This window comes from Rhineura floridana, chromosome 2 (assembly GCF_030035675.1).
Source record: "Rhineura floridana isolate rRhiFlo1 chromosome 2, rRhiFlo1.hap2, whole genome shotgun sequence".
NCBI classification, from domain to species: domain Eukaryota; kingdom Metazoa; phylum Chordata; class Lepidosauria; order Squamata; family Rhineuridae; genus Rhineura; species Rhineura floridana.
The window spans coordinates 10040082-10061535 of record NC_084481.1 but is presented as its reverse complement, the minus strand read 5'-3'; the positions used below and the strand labels follow the sequence as shown (position 1 = coordinate 10061535).

The window sequence follows — 21454 nt, the reverse complement described above, 5'->3', positions numbered from 1 at the left end:
CGTACAAAAATAAAACACAGTAAATACAAAAACAGAAAAATGTCTCTATTGCTCCATCCCTGCAGGGGCAGAGCTGTGCATTATATGGAATATCCCTCAAATGGGCATCTAGTACGGCAGAATGAAGGTAATTAAATCTAGCCCTAGAAAAGATCAGCCGCTATTTGGGAACAATTGGCATGACCCTTAGAGAAGTCAAAAGACAAACCAAGATGAACCAGACAGTAGATTTTATGAGCAGATGCCACAGAATGCTGTAAAGTTCTTGAAAAGCCTTAGAGAGCATAAGGGTTCCCAAATTGTGGTCCACAGATCAGGTGACCTGGGGATTTGTGACTGAAGATGACAGACGGCACAACCATTGCATTAAACATTGATATTGAGTTTTAATTGCATTTGTATTGCTTCTTTTATTTATTATATTGTATTTGATTGCATTACAATTTCTATGGAATTCTATGAATTCAAATAGTAACGCAATGAAATACAATATGTAAGAAATAAAAGAAGGAATGAAAATACAATTACAATCATACAGCATCTAGTATAGCACATTACAATTTCGACGGCATAAAAATCAGAGTGGTCTGCCAAGACCCACAGCAATTTTCAAGTGGTTTGTGGGGGAAAAGTTTGGGAACGACTTCAGGAGAGAGGTGGGAAGTATGAACTCTCAAAAGGTCTTATCTGTTTTTCATCAACAACTGGTGAATCTTAAAGTTCTGAATCTGAATTTCTGGTTTTAAATACAGCAGAAAACCTTGTGAAGATGCTTTTGCATATCTTCCTGACACACAAAAGCAAGTTCTAAGTGAGTGACTCAAAAGCAGATACTAATTCATACAGCTACTGAACAGATGGCCCCTTTGTACTTGAATATGAAGCATGCTATGCAACAAGTTGTTCATTAACGCTGAGTAACAGTGATTTTTTATGCTATTTGTGAAGAATTGAACATTCCCCCCCACTAAAAAAAAGTAATTGACTGAGATTATAAAATTTAACACAGCGCACAAAATATTGACGTTGAGATCCAGCGGAAGATACTTTTCCTGTTCCCAGGGACTTGCTTAGGCACAAGCCATGTTTTTGAATTTTTCGGTTTACTCTGCATTCATTCCCCTTAGTGTCAAAGGCAACATGCCATATGGCATGGTGAACAGGTTTCAAGAGACACACGCCCAGAAGCCCCAAGGGAGCATGGAATTCACTGCACCTTTTTCTGGTATCTCAGCCTCATTCATGGTAATTCATGACAATCATCACAAAACTTGTCTAGATGTTGCCAGAATATTGGCAGAAACAAAGCTATTAAGAAGGGCAAAAGCGGAAAAACCCAACACAAACAAAAAGCCCCAAACCAAAACACAGAAACTTTTCTTCAGCTACGCAAGAGCCCCAATTTCCCTTCATCTCTGTATTTAAATACCTGCTGCATCGACATCATGCATACAATAGCAGCTTTTCTGCAAAGTGGTTTTTTTTCTTTCCTGCTCTGAGTTTTGGATTATTATGAACCTTACTAATTGGCCAATGCTGCTCTGAAAATTGCTGATACGTTCTTAAAAATAATTTATCTTTTTGGCAAAATGTTTAAATGGGATGGGCCTGCCATAGAGGACTGTCACTCCCCCACTAGTCAGTTGAGAACTAGTGAGCTGTCCATGCCAACTTTGGAGCAGGTTTACATGGTGGCAGCCAGAAATTGGCCTTTTCCTATAACTGCCCTGAATTTGTGGAGCCTCCTTCCTGAACTGGTGAGAAACGTTCTCTTTAATGGTTTTCTGGAAAAGGTGTAGGGCATATCTCACTTTGGACTGGCAATATTGTTTTCTAGGATGCTGAGTTGTTTTATATTGTTGGTACGAAATCAATTTTTTTTTAACTGAAATGGATTTGAACTTTCCAGGAAAGCAATACAGAATATTCAATAACATAAAAAGTATTTTAAATGGCAACTCAATTATGAAGGACATTTTAGAATCTCAACAAATTTTACAGAATAATGGAAGTATCACCTGCTTCTTACCCCTGCAACAGCAGAGATCCCTAGATTGATTCAATACAACTGCACCCCCTTATTTCCACCCTGATTGGCTGGAAATGTGGCTCTCCTCTTACTGCCTTCACTGTCAAATCAAAGCCTTTGGTGGCTGAAGTAAGAGTACCAATTTAGTACCAACCCTAAATGCATTTTTCAAACATTCTCATCAAAAACTGACTCCCACTCTGGAAAACTGCACCTTCACACAGCCACAAACAGTGGTTAAATCATCCCTCCCCTTACAAAATAAGATAAAATGGGAAACTGCAGAAATGACCTAAATAAGAAACCATCAATGAACACCATCAATATGGACCCATATCAATGTGGATATGGACCCATTTGAACTGGAATTGCCGGATTTAATTCCTACTGCTTGTCTGTTAGCTCTAGACTAAAGTACAGTCACTGAGTCTGAATGGAGGTCTGCACACATGGAAATGTAATTGGCTTTTGACCTCTAGTTTTTGTACTTAGTCTTAGTGCTTTAAGCCTTTCATACTTAAAAAGAGGGAGAATATAAACCAAAGAAAATGATGTGATGTCAGCTGTTTATATTACATTGATATTCACTATCGATAGGGAAGAAAACAGGATTATTTTCAACATTTGTAAATAAGCAACCAAATATAACTTATGTATCACTAGAACCTTTAGACACCATCAGAGCCAAATAAGAGCATACAACCAATGGTAAATGGCCTATAGCATGCTGAATAGCTACAAGATGAGTGGTTACTCACCACTAATTACAGTAATACCTCAGTTAACAAATCCTTCAGGAAAGAAGATCCTTTTAACAAAGTCTTTTTGGGGTGAGGGTGTGTGAGGGAATGCACACTCTGACACTCAGAATGTGGCTCGTCTACTGGATAGCAGCTGCTGCAGGAAACTCCCTCACATGTGGCTGGAATGGCACTCCTTGCCAGGTGGGGCAGGCACCAGGGTGGTGGTGGCGGCAGCTGCCCCTTGCTTGCCTGCCTGAGTGTACGGACAGAACGGTGTTCAAAGCTTTAGACTGCTACAGCAAGATACAACATGATAAAAGAAAAAAGACAAGGCAGGCGTCTCTGGATGTATTTTGGAAGAAGCTTTCAAGTGGTCTGTATTCAAGGCTTACCTGAACTGGTTGTTTCATTTCAGACATGTGTATTGTTAGTTTTGAATAAAAAATTTGCTGAAATGCTTTTTTGTGGTGTAGGAACCTATCCCTATTCTTTCCATGTTATTCCTGCCTCTGGTACCAAAGTTTCTGTTAAAGTAGTAATGTCCAGGAACCCATGTACTTCGTTAACTGAGGTATTACTGTACTGCAAAAAAGAAAGAAAAACAACTCTGAAGTGAAAGAAGACATATAGTCAGAAATGGAATCCATCCATCCATCCACCCACCCACCCACCCACCCACACACACACACACACACACACACAAAGGTAAAGGTGTCCCTGCACTTATAGTGCGTGTCGTTTCCAACTCTTAGGGTGACGTCTTGAGACGTTTACTAGGCAGACCGTATATGTGGGGTGGGTTTGCCAGTTCCTTCCCCGGTCTTTCTTTACCCCCCAGCATACGCCGGGTACTCATTTTACCAACCACGGATGGATGGAAGGCTGAGTGGACCTTGACCCCTTTTACCGGAGATTCGACTTCCTCCTTCCATTGGAATCGAACTCCGGCCATGAGCAGAGCTTCGGCTGCGTTACCACCGCGTACCTCTCTGCGCCACGGAGGATCTTATCTTGAACAATCCTCCAACAGAGGTTCTCACAACTTTAGCTACGCTAGTCCTGACTTGTAACAACTTTACATTCAATGGAGAACACTACCTGCAACTACAAGGCACAGCTATGGGGACTCGCATGGCTCCATCATATGCGAATCTCTTTATGGGTAAACTTGAACAGGAGATCCTCAAAAAGGCCACCAACAAACCACTTATATGGTGGTGATACACTGACGACATCTTTATGGTCTGGACGAATGGTAAAGAGAGTTTGGAACAATTTAAAAATTACATCAACTCTATCCATCCCTCTATTAAGTTTACATTTAATAGCACAAATGACAACCCGCACATACCTTTTCTGGATGTCCTTCTCACCATTGAAAACAACAAAATAGCCACTGATCTCTACAGCAAACCCACTGATGCCCACACCTATTTAAACTGGAAATCCTGCCATCCTAGGCATATAAAGAAGAACATTGTGTATAGCTTAGCTCTGAGAATCAAACTTATTTGCAACACTGAAGATAAATACCAGAGAAGGATCAGTGAACTTAAAGAATACCTTCTTCTGAGAGGATATCCTCCACATATTATCGATTGCAACATCCACTGAGCCTCCATTCTGTCCAGAGAAAACCTCCTCCATCATACTGAGGTGTCAAAGAGCAGAGAGCAACGGATTCCGTTTGTGGTAGATTTCCATCCAGCATCTCCTAACTATCACCGAGCAATCAGGGAGAGCTACCACACTCCAAACGCTGTATCACCTGTGTGTACCTCAGGGAGACAGCCACTTTTACAAGCACTAGGACAGGCAGGACATATTACATCAAACAGAACATCACCTGCAGGTCCTGCAATATAGTTTACATCATCGACTGCAAAAGACCAGGATGCCATATCCAATATGTAGGAAAGACCACAACTGACCTACGCACGCGCTTCAGGAACCACAAGTCGGCAATCTTGACAAAAAAAGTGGAGCAACCAGTTGCAAAACATTTTAACATCGAGGGTCACAGCCTGTTGGACTTTTCCATTACAGCTATAGAGATGCCAACAGATCCAGCAGCATTGACTAAATGGAGAATTTTGGATTTACTCTGGACACATTGGCAGCGCATGGCCTGAACCTGGAGGACAGTACCACCACTACTTAGCTTCTGCAAATGAAGCCCCTCTGAGCATTCCATCCTCAAAGCTCTGTAACTGCCACCTTGGCAACAGCATTTGTATGTTGGCAGCTGATGAAGGCGGAAGCCGAAACGTTTTGTTAATATAATAAAAACCTGTTTGGTTAATCACAATTACATTTATATACATATATATATATATATACATACATACACACATTCCATTTCTGGGTAAGGTAATAGAGCGTGTGGTGGCTGCCCAGCTCCAGAGATTCTTGGATGAAACGGATTATCTTGACCCATTTCAGTCTGGTTTCAGGCCCGGCTACGGGACAGAGACGGCTTTGGTCGCCTTGGTGGATGACCTACACAGAGAGCTGGACAGGGGGAGTGTGTCCCTGTTGGTTCTACTGGACCACTCAGCGGCTTTCGATACCATCGACCACGGTATCCTTCTGGGCCGCCTTGCTGGGATGGGACTTGAGGGTACTGTGTCGCGGTGGCTCGGCTCCTTCCTGGAGGGACGAACCCAGAAGGTGGTGCTGGGGGATTCCTGTTCGACTCCTTGGCCATTGACATATGGGGTCCCTCAGGGCTCAGTTTTGTCCCCCATGTTATTTAACATCTACATGAAACCGCTGGGTGAGGTTGTCCGGGGGTTTGGGGTTCGGCGTCATCAGTATGCGGATGACACCCAACTCTATTTCTCCTTTCCACCTTAAGCCAAGGAAGCTGTCCTGGTCCTGAACCGGTGCCTGGCATCAGTGATGGACTGGATGAGGGTGAACAAATTGAAATTAAATCCAGACAAGACAGAGGTACTCCTGGTTAGTCGAAAGGCAAATCAGGGAATAGGGATTCAGCCTGTGCTGGATGGGGTTACACTCCCCCTGAAGACACAGGTTCGCAGTTTGGGTGTGCTCCTGGACTCAGCTTTGAACTTGGAGGCCCAGGTCTCTGCAGTGGCCAGGAGTGCTTTTGCCCAGTTAAGACTGGTGCGCCAGCTGCATCCGTTACTGGAGACGCCTGATTTGACTACAGTGATGCATGCCTTAGTTACATCCCGTTTAGATTACTGTAACGTGCTCTATGTGGGGCTGCCTTTGAAGACTGTTTGGAAACTTAAACTGGTGCAAAGAGCTGCAGCCAGAGTGCTAACTGGAGCTGGTTACAGGGACCATACAACCCCCTTGTTACGACAGCTCCACTGGCTGCCAGTTTGTTTCCGCTCACAATTCAAAGTGCTGGTTTTGACCTATAAAGCTCTATACGGCCCAGGTCCAGGCTATTTGTCAGACTGTATCTCCCCATATGAGCCTGCCCGGGCATTGAGATCCTCAAGAGAGGCCCTTCTCTCAGCCCCAACACCCTCGCAAGCGCAATTGGTGGGGACGCAAGATAGGGCCGCCCTGAGTTCCAGTTTTGGAAAAAGGGCGGGGTAAAAATAAAGATTCATTCATTCATTCACACCACATTCAACACTTTGTTCTTTATAGTGACAAGTGAGAGCTGCAACAAAATGTTGCAGTGTGGAGTGCTTCAGAGTTCCAGTCAGTCATGCCATCTTGCACCTTGCCCACCTGTCAAAAATAACCCATGGAGGGCTAGCTCTTCAATTTATCCCTCTTGCTGGAAAAGGTTCCTCACCCATGCTCTAAAACATTATGTCATATATGTCCCACCTTTCCAGGTCTCCCTCTCCATTTCATCCTCATAACAACCCTTTGAGGCAGGTTAGGCTGAGACATTCAGAATGGCTCAAGGTGACCCAGTGAGCTTCATCGCTGAGTGGGGATTTGAACTCTGGTATCCCAGGTCCTAGTCCTAATGATAAAACGTGTCATTCCAATAAATAAGTGTTAAATGCATGCCGCCTACTGAATTAGTACTACCACCACAAAATCTCTCAGCAGTGTTGCAAGGAGATACCCAAACCGTGAATACCTGCATTCATATATACACCTGGCTGGATTCCACATGGAGAAAGTGTCCCAACACATGTGGAAAGGCTGCCTTATGTCTAGTGCTAGAAAGTTAACCAAGAAAAGTGAACCAATCTCAAAAATGTTCTTCTGCTTGTAGCACAACTATGGAAGGAATCAAAATTGCTACAGAATTGATTACAGCAGGGCATGATCTCTTCCACAAGCATTAGTTCTATAATTGCTTATGTAATCAATTTTCCACTTACAGTTGTTCGGCTCCAACCCATTATCATCTTTATTGTGATGGATTTCCTATGTGATTTCGGAGTTCACAGTATAATCACAAAGGCTTGGATACAAAGATCATGCTGCACAGGTTGGACACACTTTTGTTTGTGGGTTTTGTTTTTATTTTGCGAATTCTTCTTATCCACCTACTCTTGCCCCCAGCCACTGTGGAGGATCCCCTGACACTATGGAACTTTTTTTGAGCCGGAGGGTATACGGGCTTGCAGACAGCAGGAAAAAAAGCAGCAGATCACACAAACACCCTGAACAAAAGTAAGTGCCATCTTCTTATGCAGTGGAATAAGTAGATCCTAGCCAATACCTTAGAGGAAATGGATTCCTTGTTTAATAATGTATTTAGAATAATGACGCATATAAGTCTTTCCCTGTGAAGGGCTACAAAAAGGATTCAAAAAATGAACAGTATTCTCGTAAGATATTTTCAGTACATTGCTACTCACCTTGTCACGTAAATGATGTTCTGCAGCTTCAATATTCAAAGGATCGTCAAAATTCAAGAGATCCTGGAAAGCACAAATCAGGGATTTAGGAAAATGGTTGGCTACAACTATCAAACACATGAATATTGATAAAAGGCAAGGAGATGGAGTGGCCAAGACCCAAAGAACCAAACAACTAGTACAATGAGCTTTGGGTTTGTATTTCTTGAAAAGCAGCCCTCTTTATCATATGCAAGCTGATTCTGAAACTGAAGGAAGTATTAAGTATATGATATACTGTAATGGTCTCATGGTCATAGGGAAAAAAGTAGATATTTGGACCTCTTAAACTTATTTCCTCTGTACCAATGTTTTACTATCTAAGTGTATGTAAAGGCCTGGTTCAGATGTCACAACCAAGTTATCAGGCTCTCTCCACTCCGTTTGCACACTCTTGATTCTTTCCCTCACTTATTTTAAATACTTTTACACTGTTTCTTCTAGTGACTTAAAGTGGTTGGTTACAACAGCAAATTATACCCCACAAAGTAGACTGAGAAAAAAGCCAATTCAGAGAAAAAAGGTAGGTCTCTGAACCTCTGAACCCTCAATAAAGAAGTAGGAAGTTCTTCTAACCTCCTTCAGGCAGAAGATTCCATAGTGTTGGAGCAGTTACTGAGAAAGTTTGGCTCACAGCTGTTACTGTTCTAACTTGTTATAAGGATGGAATAGACAACAGAACTTATTGACTAGATTCTTTAGACCCCCTTACAATGCAGCAGCTATATGCACGATGCCTCTACACCAACATTGGAAACCCATTTCAAACAATAGTTTCCAATTCTGGTTTGGACCTAAATTATGGTTTGCAATAACCATAATTTGCCCAGTTCATATGCCATAGTTATCATAAACCAGGAAGAAAGGAAAAGGCTTGATGTACAGGGGAGGAAGGGAAGCAACAATCGGATAAACAGTAAAAAATAAAATAAAATAAAATGAAGCTGGTATCTAAAGAGTGACTGTAGGCAAACCCAAACCCTTAAGAGTGCCCATTCACTTCCCCCCCCCTTTAAGAAGCATGTTGCTATGGCCTCATCACAAACCGCTTATGAACACCTCCCTCCTCAGTTTCAACAAAGGTTTGCCATTCAAAACCATGACAGATTAATGTGGTCCCCCCAAAAAATCATTCCAGTAACTTTGCATCTGTTCGAATAAGCAATCCTATCATAAACAGTCCCAATTTAGCTAAAGTTAGTTGAAATAAGGCTGCTGTTCTATACATACATAGATGAGACATAGTCTCAGTGAATTCAACAAGGCTTACTTCTGAGTAGATATGATACAAGTGAACTATAAATTCTATGAAAACCACGGGACTCAGAACTAACTGGTTTCAATGGGATGTGTAGCCTGATCCTAAGCATATTTTATCAGAAGTTCAACCCACTATTTCAATGGGGCTTAATTCCAAGTGTGTGTAGAATTGCAGCCTTAGACATGACTAACTTTAGTCAGATTTACTAGATTAGTAATAAGGTCCAAAATTCCTAAGCACTTCACTCTGCAAAAATGCAGCTGTGTTTAAATCAAAGCAGCAAGAGACTTGACAATCTGATATCTTAATTAAGTCACTGTGGGGAGGAGGGGAAAAGAAAGGATCACTATGGAAACAGGAGATTTAGTTTAGTTTCTCAGAAGTATTTTTGTAGCAGTTAGTCTGACGGTGATATAAAAATCTTGCTTAATAGTCACTATGGATATTTTTTTAAAAAATCACCAAAACAAGCTCTGAATATGCTGGTTTTTAAAAACAGAAACAAAATGCTGTATTAGCTTAAAAAAATGCCCTACGGCTAAATTGCACATGCTGACATTTTTATTTTTATGTGAAAGCAGTCGCAAGGGATCCCAAGTTGGATTGATGGAGCAGCACTGAGGAAAGAGATCTTTAGCCCTTTCCCCCCTCTGAGTGGTTTTCTGAAACTAATCTGAAACCATCCCTATCCCGATCTGCTGTTTGCTCTGTTGGGAGGGGGGGGAGGTACAGATACTCCTTAAAATATAAATCCTCCAAAAGCACCTATACAGCCAATATCCAAAAGATCACAGTTTGCATATTCTACAGGATTTTACAAATTGAATTTATGAATTTGCCACCCTGGGCTCCTACCAGGAGCAAGGACGGGATATAAATCAAATAATAAAATAAATAAATAAAATCCCTCCAGCTTGTCACGCATAACATTTTCCAATGTTCTATGATTCTTCCGAGCTTTTACTGCAGAATGTGCTTGAATTGGGACAGCCGGGCCGGTGTTGGAGGGAAGGGGACACACACAATATTCAGTTCATTCACAGAGTCCAGCTTTGAAACAGAAAAATATGGGGCTGCAGAGAGACAGTCCTGCCATTTGACTTTTAAACAGCTGCAATGTAGATGTAGAAATGATGCAATGCTTGTTGTTAGACTACATATGGCTATGGCATGGAGAAACAAACAAATGAGTGGCAGTGATTAATAGGGACTGTAAACTGGTAAGAAGTAACCAAAATAAGAGGCTAGGCGAGGGAGAAAAGGCTTTGCTGAAAAAGAGTGCTTTCTGCAACAAATTTCTGCAGCAATGGCACTACCACTAAGTTCAGAGCAGAAAAGGCAGATGTGACAGATGGTCAGAAAGAAAAAGGGAAAAATCAAACCTTGTGAAGAAAGCAAAATGACGATACTTCCAGCTGTGATAAGGGTTTCTGCAAGTAGAGAGGGACTGAATTTGGGTATTAAGATCAAGAACTTTGATCATACTCAACTTTAGATGTTTGTGGGACACCTAGGAAACAATGACCAGAAGAGGAAAAATGAGGGACACTAAAGCACAAATGAGACCTGTTGCAGTTGGTTGCCAGATAATGAGTTTACTTTCTGTTCTTGCCCCACCCTACTATATACATGATTCAGTTTATGTTTGCTGCCAACAACAAGAGAGCTAAGAAATTTTGAACAGGACTTTAAAATGAAAAAGTTATAGGAAGGTGGAAAATGTTTGGGGAAGGCATCCCACATTCACTATGCTCGTTTATTATCTTAGATGAGCTGTGGTGGATTTGCCATTGGATGTGGAGCGATTTCTGCTCCTGGGCTAGGCTGCCCAACAACTTTACAGGCACAGCATGAATACGCTGGCCCAAGACAGTAAGGATGTTGTTTTGAGGTGACGGCAGATGATACCATGATTGGAGAGGTGAGGCAAGCAAAGAGAATTTAGAAAGTAAGCAGCTGTCAGCTGGGTTTGGCTTGCCTTGCTGTAGAATCTGGATGTGGTTTGAGGTAGAAATGGTTGGCTTTAGGAAGCCTCCAGCCCTAGTGGAAAGTAGGAAACACATGTCCTCTTCCTCTCAACAGGGATCTGCCAGTCAGTTAACAGTAGGATAAAAAATCCATCTCTCATATGAGCAGAGGGAATGCAAAGTTGCAGAGGAAAGAGAGACCATGGGCACTCATGCGCAGACTTGAGGAATGAACTTTGTTGGACTTTTTACTGCCTTTGACGGTTATCTTTATTGAAGTCGCGTAACCTCAGGATTCCTCTGAGCATGCGGATACCTCCTTCTTGTTTCTCAGTGTGTTGGCTCCAATCCTGTCAGCACTGAGATAGCGAGTTCAGTGTTAGAGACAGCAGTTGGGAACAGTCAGTGGAAAGAGAGTAGAAGGTATGATAAACAAGGTCACTCAGAAAAGAAGTGGGGTCAGAAAGAAACGTGGGTAAGCGAAAGGTAACTATGTAGAGCAATGAAAGAGATGATCAGGCAAAAATGTGCTTGGAGAGACAACGTAGCTGAGATCTGGCATCAACAATGACCGTCAGGAAGACGTCTTGGAAGAGGGAAAGGGAAATGAAGGGAGAGCTGGGGCCAAGGGAGGGTTTTTTCCTTACACCTAGGCGCGCTACAAAGCAGAAATTGCGCAACACAAGGAGATTTAAGTTCTGAGGGAAAATGGGGGTCACATGAGATGGCTCTGTAAGGGCAATTTATTAAGCAACCAGAGTTATGCAAGAAATATATCATGAACCAGAGGAACACAGTTTTAAGAAATGAAACTTCACGCAATAAACTTACTTTATTAACCAATCTGCATGCTATTTTAATTACAACAGCAGATGCCTCAGCAGCGTCACTAGCCGGGTGCGGGGAGTGCGGACCACACCAGGGTGACACCATGAGAGGGGGGTGTCACCCAGAGTAGGGTTGCCATATTGCCCGGTTAGCTGGGTTTTACCCAGATTCTTTGCATGCCACCCGGCTCCTGTTTAGCCCCTTAGCTGGCCCGGATTCTCAGCTTTAATTTAAAAAAAAAAAGTTTCTAGGTGGTCCGGTTCTCGAGATATACATAAAAATGTCAGCTCCCCCGTTAAATCTTTTTTTAAACGACTGTATAGCACTTTGTAGCTTTAACCCTGCCCGTTCAGGATTGCAGCCAATCAGTGAAGTGTTTGGTTGACCTGTGGCAGTGTCTAGTAAACCTCAATGCAAGGCCAGAAAATTGTGGTTTCCCCCCGTTTATCTGAAAATCTCATAAATTGGATAAGTATATACATTTCAGTTTTTTCCCCTCTTGTGTGTAGGAGTCAGATCCTGGGCAGTGTTTTGAAAACCTTCCCAATACTTGCTTTTGCGGGGGTAAAAGCATTGCTAATCCCATGGGTCCAGAGTAAATCCCATTGAATTCAATAGGATTTACTTTTGAGTAGACATGGTTATGAATGTGCTGAAAATCAATGGGACTTTGGAGTGAATGTAAAAAAGAATTGTGTTTGTGTTCTCTTTCTGTCCGGGGGGGCTCCAGTCCTATTTTAAAGGCAGGGCTTACTTAGGTATTACAATTTTTATTCTGTAGGAAACTAATACTGATTTTTCTGCAATGACCAACTGGTTTGACAATAAACTATTATATGGGCTGTATGTATTTATACATCTGCAGTGTGTGCATGTGCGTGTGTGTAGTCTTTCCAACAACCCTGTCAGGTAGGGTTGGAAACCAAGGCAGCTCACAAGAAGAAATAAAGCCATTTAAAATCCAATAACCATAAAAACAAGTATAAACAGTTGCAAAACAGCGTAAAGTGGCATGATTCAGAATTTTGGGTTGTGTGAATGAAGTTGCTTATCACTTGAGGTTGCAGTTCTGCCCGTTTGAGTAAGTTCCACTGAATACACTGGGACTTGCTTCTGAATAAATAAACCTAGGATTACACTATAAATATCTTTACAGTTTGTGTAAATAATAAATATATTCGATACATGCTTATATAAATATTTCTTCATTTATCATATTTTTGGTTTTTGGTTAGGAATCCTGACTGGTTGTGAGATGCTTAGTTTTCTGCCTTACTCATAGGAATCTTATTGTGGTTGGTATGGTATTACATTTAGGAAAGTGTTACCGCCTTCTGTGTTTTTTTTATCCTATTTCTTTCTTTAACCTCACTCCGTTACAGCCATAGAAGCAACAGCAGCATATGCAAGATAATTAACTCCCATTACTGGTAAGAACAAGAACTTATATTATTTTAATTAAAACAAGAGGCTTATCAGTACTTTGAAGAGGACCAGATATTTGTTTTCTTTCTGAGCCCAGGACTGGGTCTTTCATGATGCCCAGTGGGGGGGGGGGAGCAGAGTAGTCGATAAGACAGACATCCTGGCATTGGTAATCTAATTAGCAAGGTACGTGTGGGGTTGTTGCACACTTCCAGGCCCAGTTTCATTTTGAGTATGGAGGTGGAACCTGTGTAGATGTGGTTGATCAAAGGGAGAAGAAATTTTGAGTTAAGCAAAGCTCTGCTTTTATAAAACCTAAGAAACATACAGATACTTTGAATGTCTGAGTGCCTGCACCAGTGGAATACTGGAGGAACTTGTAAAACTTGCTGCAACAGTATTTAGAACTGAGCATGTGGCGTGAAAGACTCCTTTTCCTAACATTTTGGCTTGTTTTTCTCCATCCACCACATCTCTGAAATATATTGTATATGTAATGGTTAACCGTACTGCTGCCCAGACTTACTATATGTTTGTTGCTATTTTGGGTTTTTATTATGTTTTTATATTGACTGTGCATTTTTATTGTTTTTATTATATTTGTAAGCTGTGCTGAGCTCTGTTTTTAACAGCAAAAGGGCAGGATATAAATACTTTTAATCAATCAATCAACATTCCATAGTGTTGGAAACTAGAGTCCAGGCATTTAAGGCTGAAAATGTTAAGTTTTTAAAAAAAAGATTTCTCACATCTTTCCCCAGTTTTTGGTGGTAATTCCTAGGCACAAAAAGAAATCTGGACAATCCAAATATTAATATGCAAATAACATGCAAATTAGCACACCGGATTTGTGGAACTGGAATATGGCAACCCTAACCCAGAGCCACCCCTCACCGAGGCACCCTAGGTCTGGTACAGGAGGAGGTCCATGGGGGTGACACCATGAGTTACCGCACTGGGTGACACCAACCCTAGTGACGCCACTGAGATGCCTTACTACAGTTGGCAAACATAGGGCCCTTACACTATACATACAGAAGGTCTAAATGCTTATCAAATTTGCAGATGATACAAAATTGGGGGGCAAAGCTAATACCGTGGAAGACAGAAACAAAATTCAAAGGGACCTTGATAGGCTGGAGCAGTGGGCTGAAAACAACAGAATGAAATTCAACAGGGATAAATGCAAAGTTCTACACTTAGGAAAAAGAAACCAAATGCACAGTTATAAGATGGGGGATACTTGGGTCAGCAATACGACATGTGAGAAGGATCTTGGAATTGTTGTTGATCACATGCTGAATAAGAGTCAACAGTGTGATGTGGCTGCAAAAAAGGCAAATGCTATATTAGGCTGCATTAACAGAAGTATAGTTTCCAAATCTTGTGAAGTATTAGTTCCCCTCTATTCAGCACTGGTTAGGCCTCATCTTGAATACTGCATCCACTTCTGGTCTCCGCACTTCAAGAAGGATGCAGACAAACTGGAACAGGTTCAGAGGAGGGCAACAAGGATGATCAGGGGACTGGAAACAAAGCCCTGTGAGGAGAGAATGAATGAACTGGGCATGTTTAGCCTGGAGAAGAGAAGACTGAGGGGAGACAGGATAGCACTCTTCAAGTACATGAAAGGTTGTCACATAGAGGAGGGCAGGGATCTCTTCTCGATCGTCCGAGTGCAGGACACAGAATAATGGGCTCAAGTTGCAGGAAGCCAGATTTCGACTGAACATCAGGAAAAACTTCCAAACTGTTAGAGCCATACAACAATCGAATCAATTACCTAGAGAGGTAGTGGGCTCTCCGACACTGGAGGCATTCAAGAGGCAGCAGGGCAGCCATCTGTTGGGAATGCTTTGATTTGGATTCCTGCATTGCGCAGGGGGTTGGATTTGATGGCCTTATAAGCCCCTTCCAACTCTACTATTCTATGAAATTGCCATCTATGAAAACACATCACCAAAGAAGTAATGGGATGAAGGATCACTGGAAATGAGGAGGAAGGAGCAGCTTTGGCAACTAATAGAAGAAGATAATTACATAATTATTCGCAAGGGAGGTTTAAAAAATGATACTGTTTCTTCTAGGTTGTCAGTAGTGTAAAATATTAGACAGCTTCAAAATAAAGGAGACACCTCTGATTGCAAGTTGGGGCAGCAGACCAGAAAAACATCTGTCTCATTCCCCAGAACTTCATATGCTGGCTGCAGACTATAGGTTACTGCCACATAAATGAGCCTCATGCTCTTCCTGATCCCCCCACCCACAGCCATAAAGGCATTCAGAAGCTTTCACTTCTGCTTTTCAGCCTGCCGCATTGCGTGGAGTGAACTGTTGGTGAATCTTGACTGTGGTTAGTTACTGAAGTTGGCTTGTTTAGCTACAATGCACTGCAGTAGGTAGAATTTCACAGCTTTCTACCTGCTGCTGTAACTGCATCAGTTTAAAAGGAAAAGGCAATTAAAACATCATTTATCCTTCCTTTTACTTCCCAGAAAAAGAGCTCAAAGATTTGATGAAAAAATTTAAGGAGCAACAATTTTAACAGAAGAATCTATATAGATTCAGATTTATCTAGTCATCAGATCATCACAAAACAAAAGCTTAACAGTATGAAAGTTGCACAGAGGAACATCAACAGAAGTTAACTGAGACCCTAATAAAACTACAATGAAAATAGCCTTAAAATGCTGAACCAACAGAAGAGTACATACTTCCGTGCCTTGTTGGAATGATTTGCTGGGAGAAGTAGGCTCTTAATATTTGTAAAGACTACAGTCTTGTAACACTGTCAAGAGAAATAAATTTATTTTGACATAAGCTTTAGTGGACTAGGGTCCATCTAATCAAATTCATGTAATGGGACTCTAGTTCATTGAAGCTTATGACATAATACATTTGATGGTCTTTAAGGTTCTACAACACTCTTTGTTGGTTTTGATGCAACAAACTAACACTGTAACTCCTCTGGAAGCTGTAGGACTACTTTGTTCTGTAAAGGGCAATTCTTAGAATGATCAAAGCAATGGAAAAAGATACACCACTTCAGTCAGTGTGGCTGTTACTTACAGTAAATAAAGAGTTTAATCCCCAAACAACATCCTGAAAAGAAAAAGAAGTGGATTCAGTAAAAGAAATTGAACACCTCAAATATCTACATACCAGAGAAGTATTTTTATTGATTTGTACCAAAAGCAAAATGTCAAGGTGTTGAATTCTAGCGCAAATGTTTAGTACATTTTATACTTTCCATATAGAATGTAAAAGAAAAAATACTAGAGACTGCACCCTGCTTGCTCCACTTGCCAATCCCTCCCCCATATTAGCCCCCTAGAGCTTCTCCTTCCTACCTCATGCAGCTACTAAGCTCCCTTCTCACCTTCTCAACCTCATTTCTGAAGCCACTTCTCTTCTATGCTGCAAGCCTGCTTTCACCTTCAGCCCCATGTCCCTGCTACTTCCTCCTAGACCTCCTTTTGTGCAACGCCCCCTTGCATAGACCACGCCCATGGTAACCTCTTGCATCTCCCTCCTCCCATATATTACACCCTATTAACTACTAAGCACCCTTTTAACCTTTCACCCAATTAGGAAACCACCATTTCCCTTTTTCTGTAATGGAGAAATACATTTTTGTATGTTTGTTGGTGTTCTTACTTTCCTTCTTTCCTGTGTTACTACTGTTTCTACAGAGAATCTAGTCTAGAAAACTTTATTTATCTCATTATTCATCCTAGAAACCTGTGTCAAATTTATTTTTATTAATTTCAAAGCCTTTTTACTGGTCAGTGTCATATGATGGTGAAGACAGCCTTTTGTGTTTCAAATTGGAGGTTATGTTCTATTTTGGGTGCATTAACAATTGAATCTGAAACTGTAGTTTGATGTAAAGTCAGACTGATTATAATACGTCACTAAGAAATGACTCTAGCTATTGGAAAAAAACAAACTTGGCCTGCCCAAGATGCATGTTTTCAGTCTGCTATGTTTAAACTACTTCATTTAAGGAAACGTGGGCACGGTCAATTAAAAACATAGAGCACACCTATTTGCTAGAATATATTTCACCTCCCACTGTTTTATTCTTGGGCAAACTGAGATACTCCTTATGTCCACTGAAGACTATTCTGCAGACTAGTGAGTGCTATTATTCCATGATTGTTTTCGGAGTTTTTTAGTGTATATTTTGCAAAGTGTTGCTGTGGTTCACATACTCACAGAAACAAAAGCAAAAGAAGATGATTTACTATAGGAAACATCACTAAAATTGCAAAGTAAATCAAACATATTTAAAGTGACTATGTGAACTATATCTTAATATTGTTGCTTCTTCCCTGCTAGAACAAGATCAGCACAGCACGTATCTTCTTTCAGTTATTTGGGCTGATTGCAGGTGTTGCCAACACTCACCATATGCTCAGTAGATTGGACTGTGAAAGACCAACCCAAATTGTGTTTGCATTTTGACTAATTTGTAGGGCAATACAATATCTCAAAGAGGTCAGGTCTCCTGCTCCCCTGGTGCATTCACTATAGCCGCCCAATTTCCCTGCTTTTTAAAGTTTGATAGAAATATCTATGGGCTATAGGTATGTTCTTAAACTGCAAGGTGTTTTTTTTTTTGCCTATTAGTGAATTTCTCTGCTTTTTAATCCAGGAGGTAAGAAATGGGATCCTGTGCAAGTCTGCTGAGAATAGATTGATCATTTGCATGCTTACTGAGTTCAGTGAGATTTACTCCCCTGCAATCATGCTTAGGATAGGTGAAACTGACCACAGTGGATGGAGAGGAGAGGAGGAGGGAGGGGAGGAAGAACAGATGGGAGAAGGGGGATGGAAGCAGGCAGGAGCGGGAGGGGAAGAGAAGGGCAGGTTTGATCATTTGCAAGTTTATAGAGTTCAGTGGAATTGACTGCTGTGCAATCATGCTTAGGATGGGTAAAACTGACCAGGGGGGAACGGAGGAAGGGCTGGAGTGGGCAGGGGAGGAGGAAGAAGAGGGGAGGAGGAAGAAGAGGGGAGGGGAGGAGAAGGGGAGGAAGGGAAAGGCAGGTCTGATCATTTGCATGCTTATTTAGTTCAATGGGATTTACTCCCATGCAATCCTGCTTAAGATAGGTAAAGCTGACCATAGGAAGGAGAAGGAGGGGGAAGGAGAAGGAGGGGGCAGGGGAAGGAGGGGATTGGAAGGGATGGGGAGGGAGGGGCAAAGGAAGGGGGAGGGAGAAGGGAAGGTGGGTTTGATCATTTGCCTACTTTTTGAGTTCAATGGGATTTATTTCTGTGCAATCATGTTTAGGATAAGTGAAACTGACCTGGGGGAGGGGAGGAGATTGGGTGAGTGTGCAATGGGCAGAGGGGAAGCCCCTTTTCTTTCCAAAAGGAAAACATTGTGAATAGTATCATTGCTTTTTCAGGGTTTTCCCCACCTTTTTATTCTACAGCAAGCACATGTATCCTCCCACCCAAATTTAAACCAAAGCTGTCCCTGGCCACATCTACACCAGGTCTTTATTTCACTTTAGACAGTCATGGCTTCTCTCCAAGAATCCTGGGAAGTGTAGTTAGTGAAGGGTGCCTGAGAGTTGCTAGGAGATGCCCTGTTCCCCTCATAGAGCTTCAATCAGAGCGGCTGACTGTTAAACTACTCTGGCCACTGGAGCTCTGTCAGGGGAACAGAAGTCTCCTCTCAGCACCGTTCACAAACTACACTTCCCAGAATTCTTTGGGGGAAGCCATGACTGTCTCAAGTCAAATAAAGGTCTGGTGTGGGTGTGGCCCCCTGATTAGGCAAGCCTAGCAGCTGTGAGTCTGGCTTTTAGAACACTGACAGTTTGTTCTTACTGAGCATGTCCGATGCTATCATTAAGTTCAATCTATTATTTCTTAAATTAATTAAAAATCATCCAGGCATTTTTTTAACTTTTAAACTACAGAAGATGAAGGTCAGAGTATGGGGCAAGGTCAGTAACAGGATTACAGGTACTCAGTGAACATTGCTGATTTTTAATTAATTTCAACAAATTATGAGAACTCTGACAGAAAAAAATCCAAAAGGGGTCTGAGTTTCCTCCCCTCTTTTTACACTTTGAACTCGTGATTCTCTCTGTTTTGTGTATCACCATGAAAATTTAGAGGGTTGTTAAGCAAACGTTTCTGAGTTCAGGACTATAAGTTTTGTAAGGCTTTGTTTTGAAATGAACTTATGGGAAGCATCAGAATGGTATGGGGGGATTTTCAATTTAATATTGCGGAATGTGAAAAATCCTTGCTGGCTAAAGTATACAGCCCCTCTTGTGGCTGTATAATAAGGGCATTTGCTTATTAATAAAATGTCCGTTCTGAATTACTACACTGAATCTGGAACTTCATGTTGAAGCCAACGCATGGTGCCAGGAGTGAAATACATTGTGTGAAGATACTACAGAATATATTTCTCTCACATGCCGGAACTGATGAATGGAAGAGGGAGACATTTGAGTACAGGAAGAAAAGAGACACTAGAAGGAAAAGTGGTGGTTTAAAACAATGGCAGAAGTTTCAGTGAAGCAGGAATTGAGGGACACCAAGAGAACAATGGCAGTTTTAAAGAATGGCAGAGGTCTGAGTACAGCGATCAGGGGTTTGAATACAGCAAGAAGGGAGTTGGGAAAGGCTCTGTTGTGTTGGCTTCTGTGTTGTACCCATCTCTGCTATTTCTCCTTGTTAAAGCTTTTTAAAACAACAACAACCCCTCAATGCTCCTCCCTTGCCAATCTATTTAGACTTCTCTTGTTGTTTAAACCACCACTTTTCCTCTGTGAGTGTCCCTCTACTTCATGCAAATCCCAGGACTGTGAAGCGGTACTACAAATCTTCAAATGGGGGCTGAGTGATGACATTTTACATTTGTATTATATTTAAGACTTTTAAAAAGTATTTTCTTCAGTCATTATCCCACTGTGAGCTAGATAACTTATTGCATTTGGGGTTATATATTTTTTTAATAAAAATACCTAGATAATATCTAACTTATGGAAATATATATATTGGAAATGGTTTTTCAGCAGAACTGAATATGAAATAGATTTTTTAAAAATTCAAGTAGTCATTTGGTAGTTATTTTCTCTTCCTAAAGCAGCATATAATAGAAGCAAATATTGAATCTAAGAATGATGCATAGTTTACCCGATAGTCTCCTTGGAGCTTATTTGCTTGATGCCATCTCCAAGAGTTGTATTAGAGATCAGCAAAATAAATGGTTTGCAAATATAAATGTTTATTTCTACCAAGAGGGAAAGAAAAGTTGAAAGAAATGTCAACATATTATAAAATGGACATGAAATAACCCCTTCCACAACTGTGATAGTGTACCTCCACAGTTTGACATAATACTCTATATTTAACAGACAGCAGCTTGATCCAGGGGAGGACTTGGACCTGGAAGCCAAACTGAAGCTCCAGTTTAAGCATGATTTTATGGGGCAGTTTGAGAAAATCACACTGTCAGTCTACTCTCAACTTTAAAAAAATGGAAGCGTTGATCTCATGCAGTTATTGTACGGAGAGATAAAATATAGATTGTGAAAGAGGGTTATATACGGGATTGTATCATCCGGTTGCAGATACATGCTGCAACTTGCAGAGATTTATCTTGCAGCAACTAGGGGGTGGGCCTTTTCAGTTGTGGCACCCTCTCTATTGAATCACCTCCCCAGCACTAATTTCATTCAGTGCTTCCTAAAAACTTGGTTATATTCTCAGTCCTTTGCTGGTCATTTCTACCAGTTGGCTGTGTTTATTAATTGCATATCCGCCTGTCATATTGGTTGCTGTCTTATTTTGAATTGTAACTTTAATGTATTTCTTTTTTTACTGTGCACTGCCTTGTGATTTCAATATATGTGGTTATATTTTATATTTTAAATGGAAGAACACTAACATTACAATTAATCTAGCATTTTCCCACGAGTCTCCAATAACACAATGCCTGAAATTAATGGAAGAACAAAGAGCATAGTGGCACATAGAAAACTAAGATTGGTGAAACTGAATTTCCCTTTGCAGAAGCCAAGCTAATCCAACTGATATAACATACTTGAACGTCTAAAAAGCTGCTGACAAAGTACTTCACCAAAAACTCCTGTGTAATTTATTTACTGAGACTACCTGCTAAAAAGAGGTTATGGCACTTCAAAATCGGAGGGTTATTCTGTGGTCAACGATACATGTGGGGCAATCTTAAGCATTTGATTTAAGCATGCCCGTGTCCAGTTCATGTCTGAAGTGGGTGATAATTACATAAAAAGGAATAAGTAGGGGAGGAGAGACAACCCACCTCCCGCCTTATCTTGCCATGATCGCATAACTACTTG

General features: G+C 41.2%; 1 protein-coding gene across 5 annotated transcripts in view; it reads right to left on the bottom strand.

Moving 5' to 3' along the window:
* Window positions 1–21454, bottom strand: part of UBE2F (ubiquitin conjugating enzyme E2 F (putative)) — a 52526-nt gene that overhangs the window by 6196 nt on the left and 24876 nt on the right. For 2 of the 5 annotated variants that reach the window (XM_061607719.1, XM_061607720.1), the window contains exons 8-9: window positions 16170–16202; window positions 7581–7643 (exon numbers count right to left, since the gene is read on the bottom strand). In XM_061607719.1, the coding sequence (XP_061463703.1) occupies window positions 7581–7643; window positions 16170–16202 (96 nt within the window). Of the gene's footprint in view, window positions 1–7580; window positions 7644–16169; window positions 16203–20267; window positions 20365–21454 lie in introns of those variants that run through there. The other 3 variants (XM_061607721.1, XM_061607722.1, XR_009760418.1) reach the window with 2 other exon arrangements.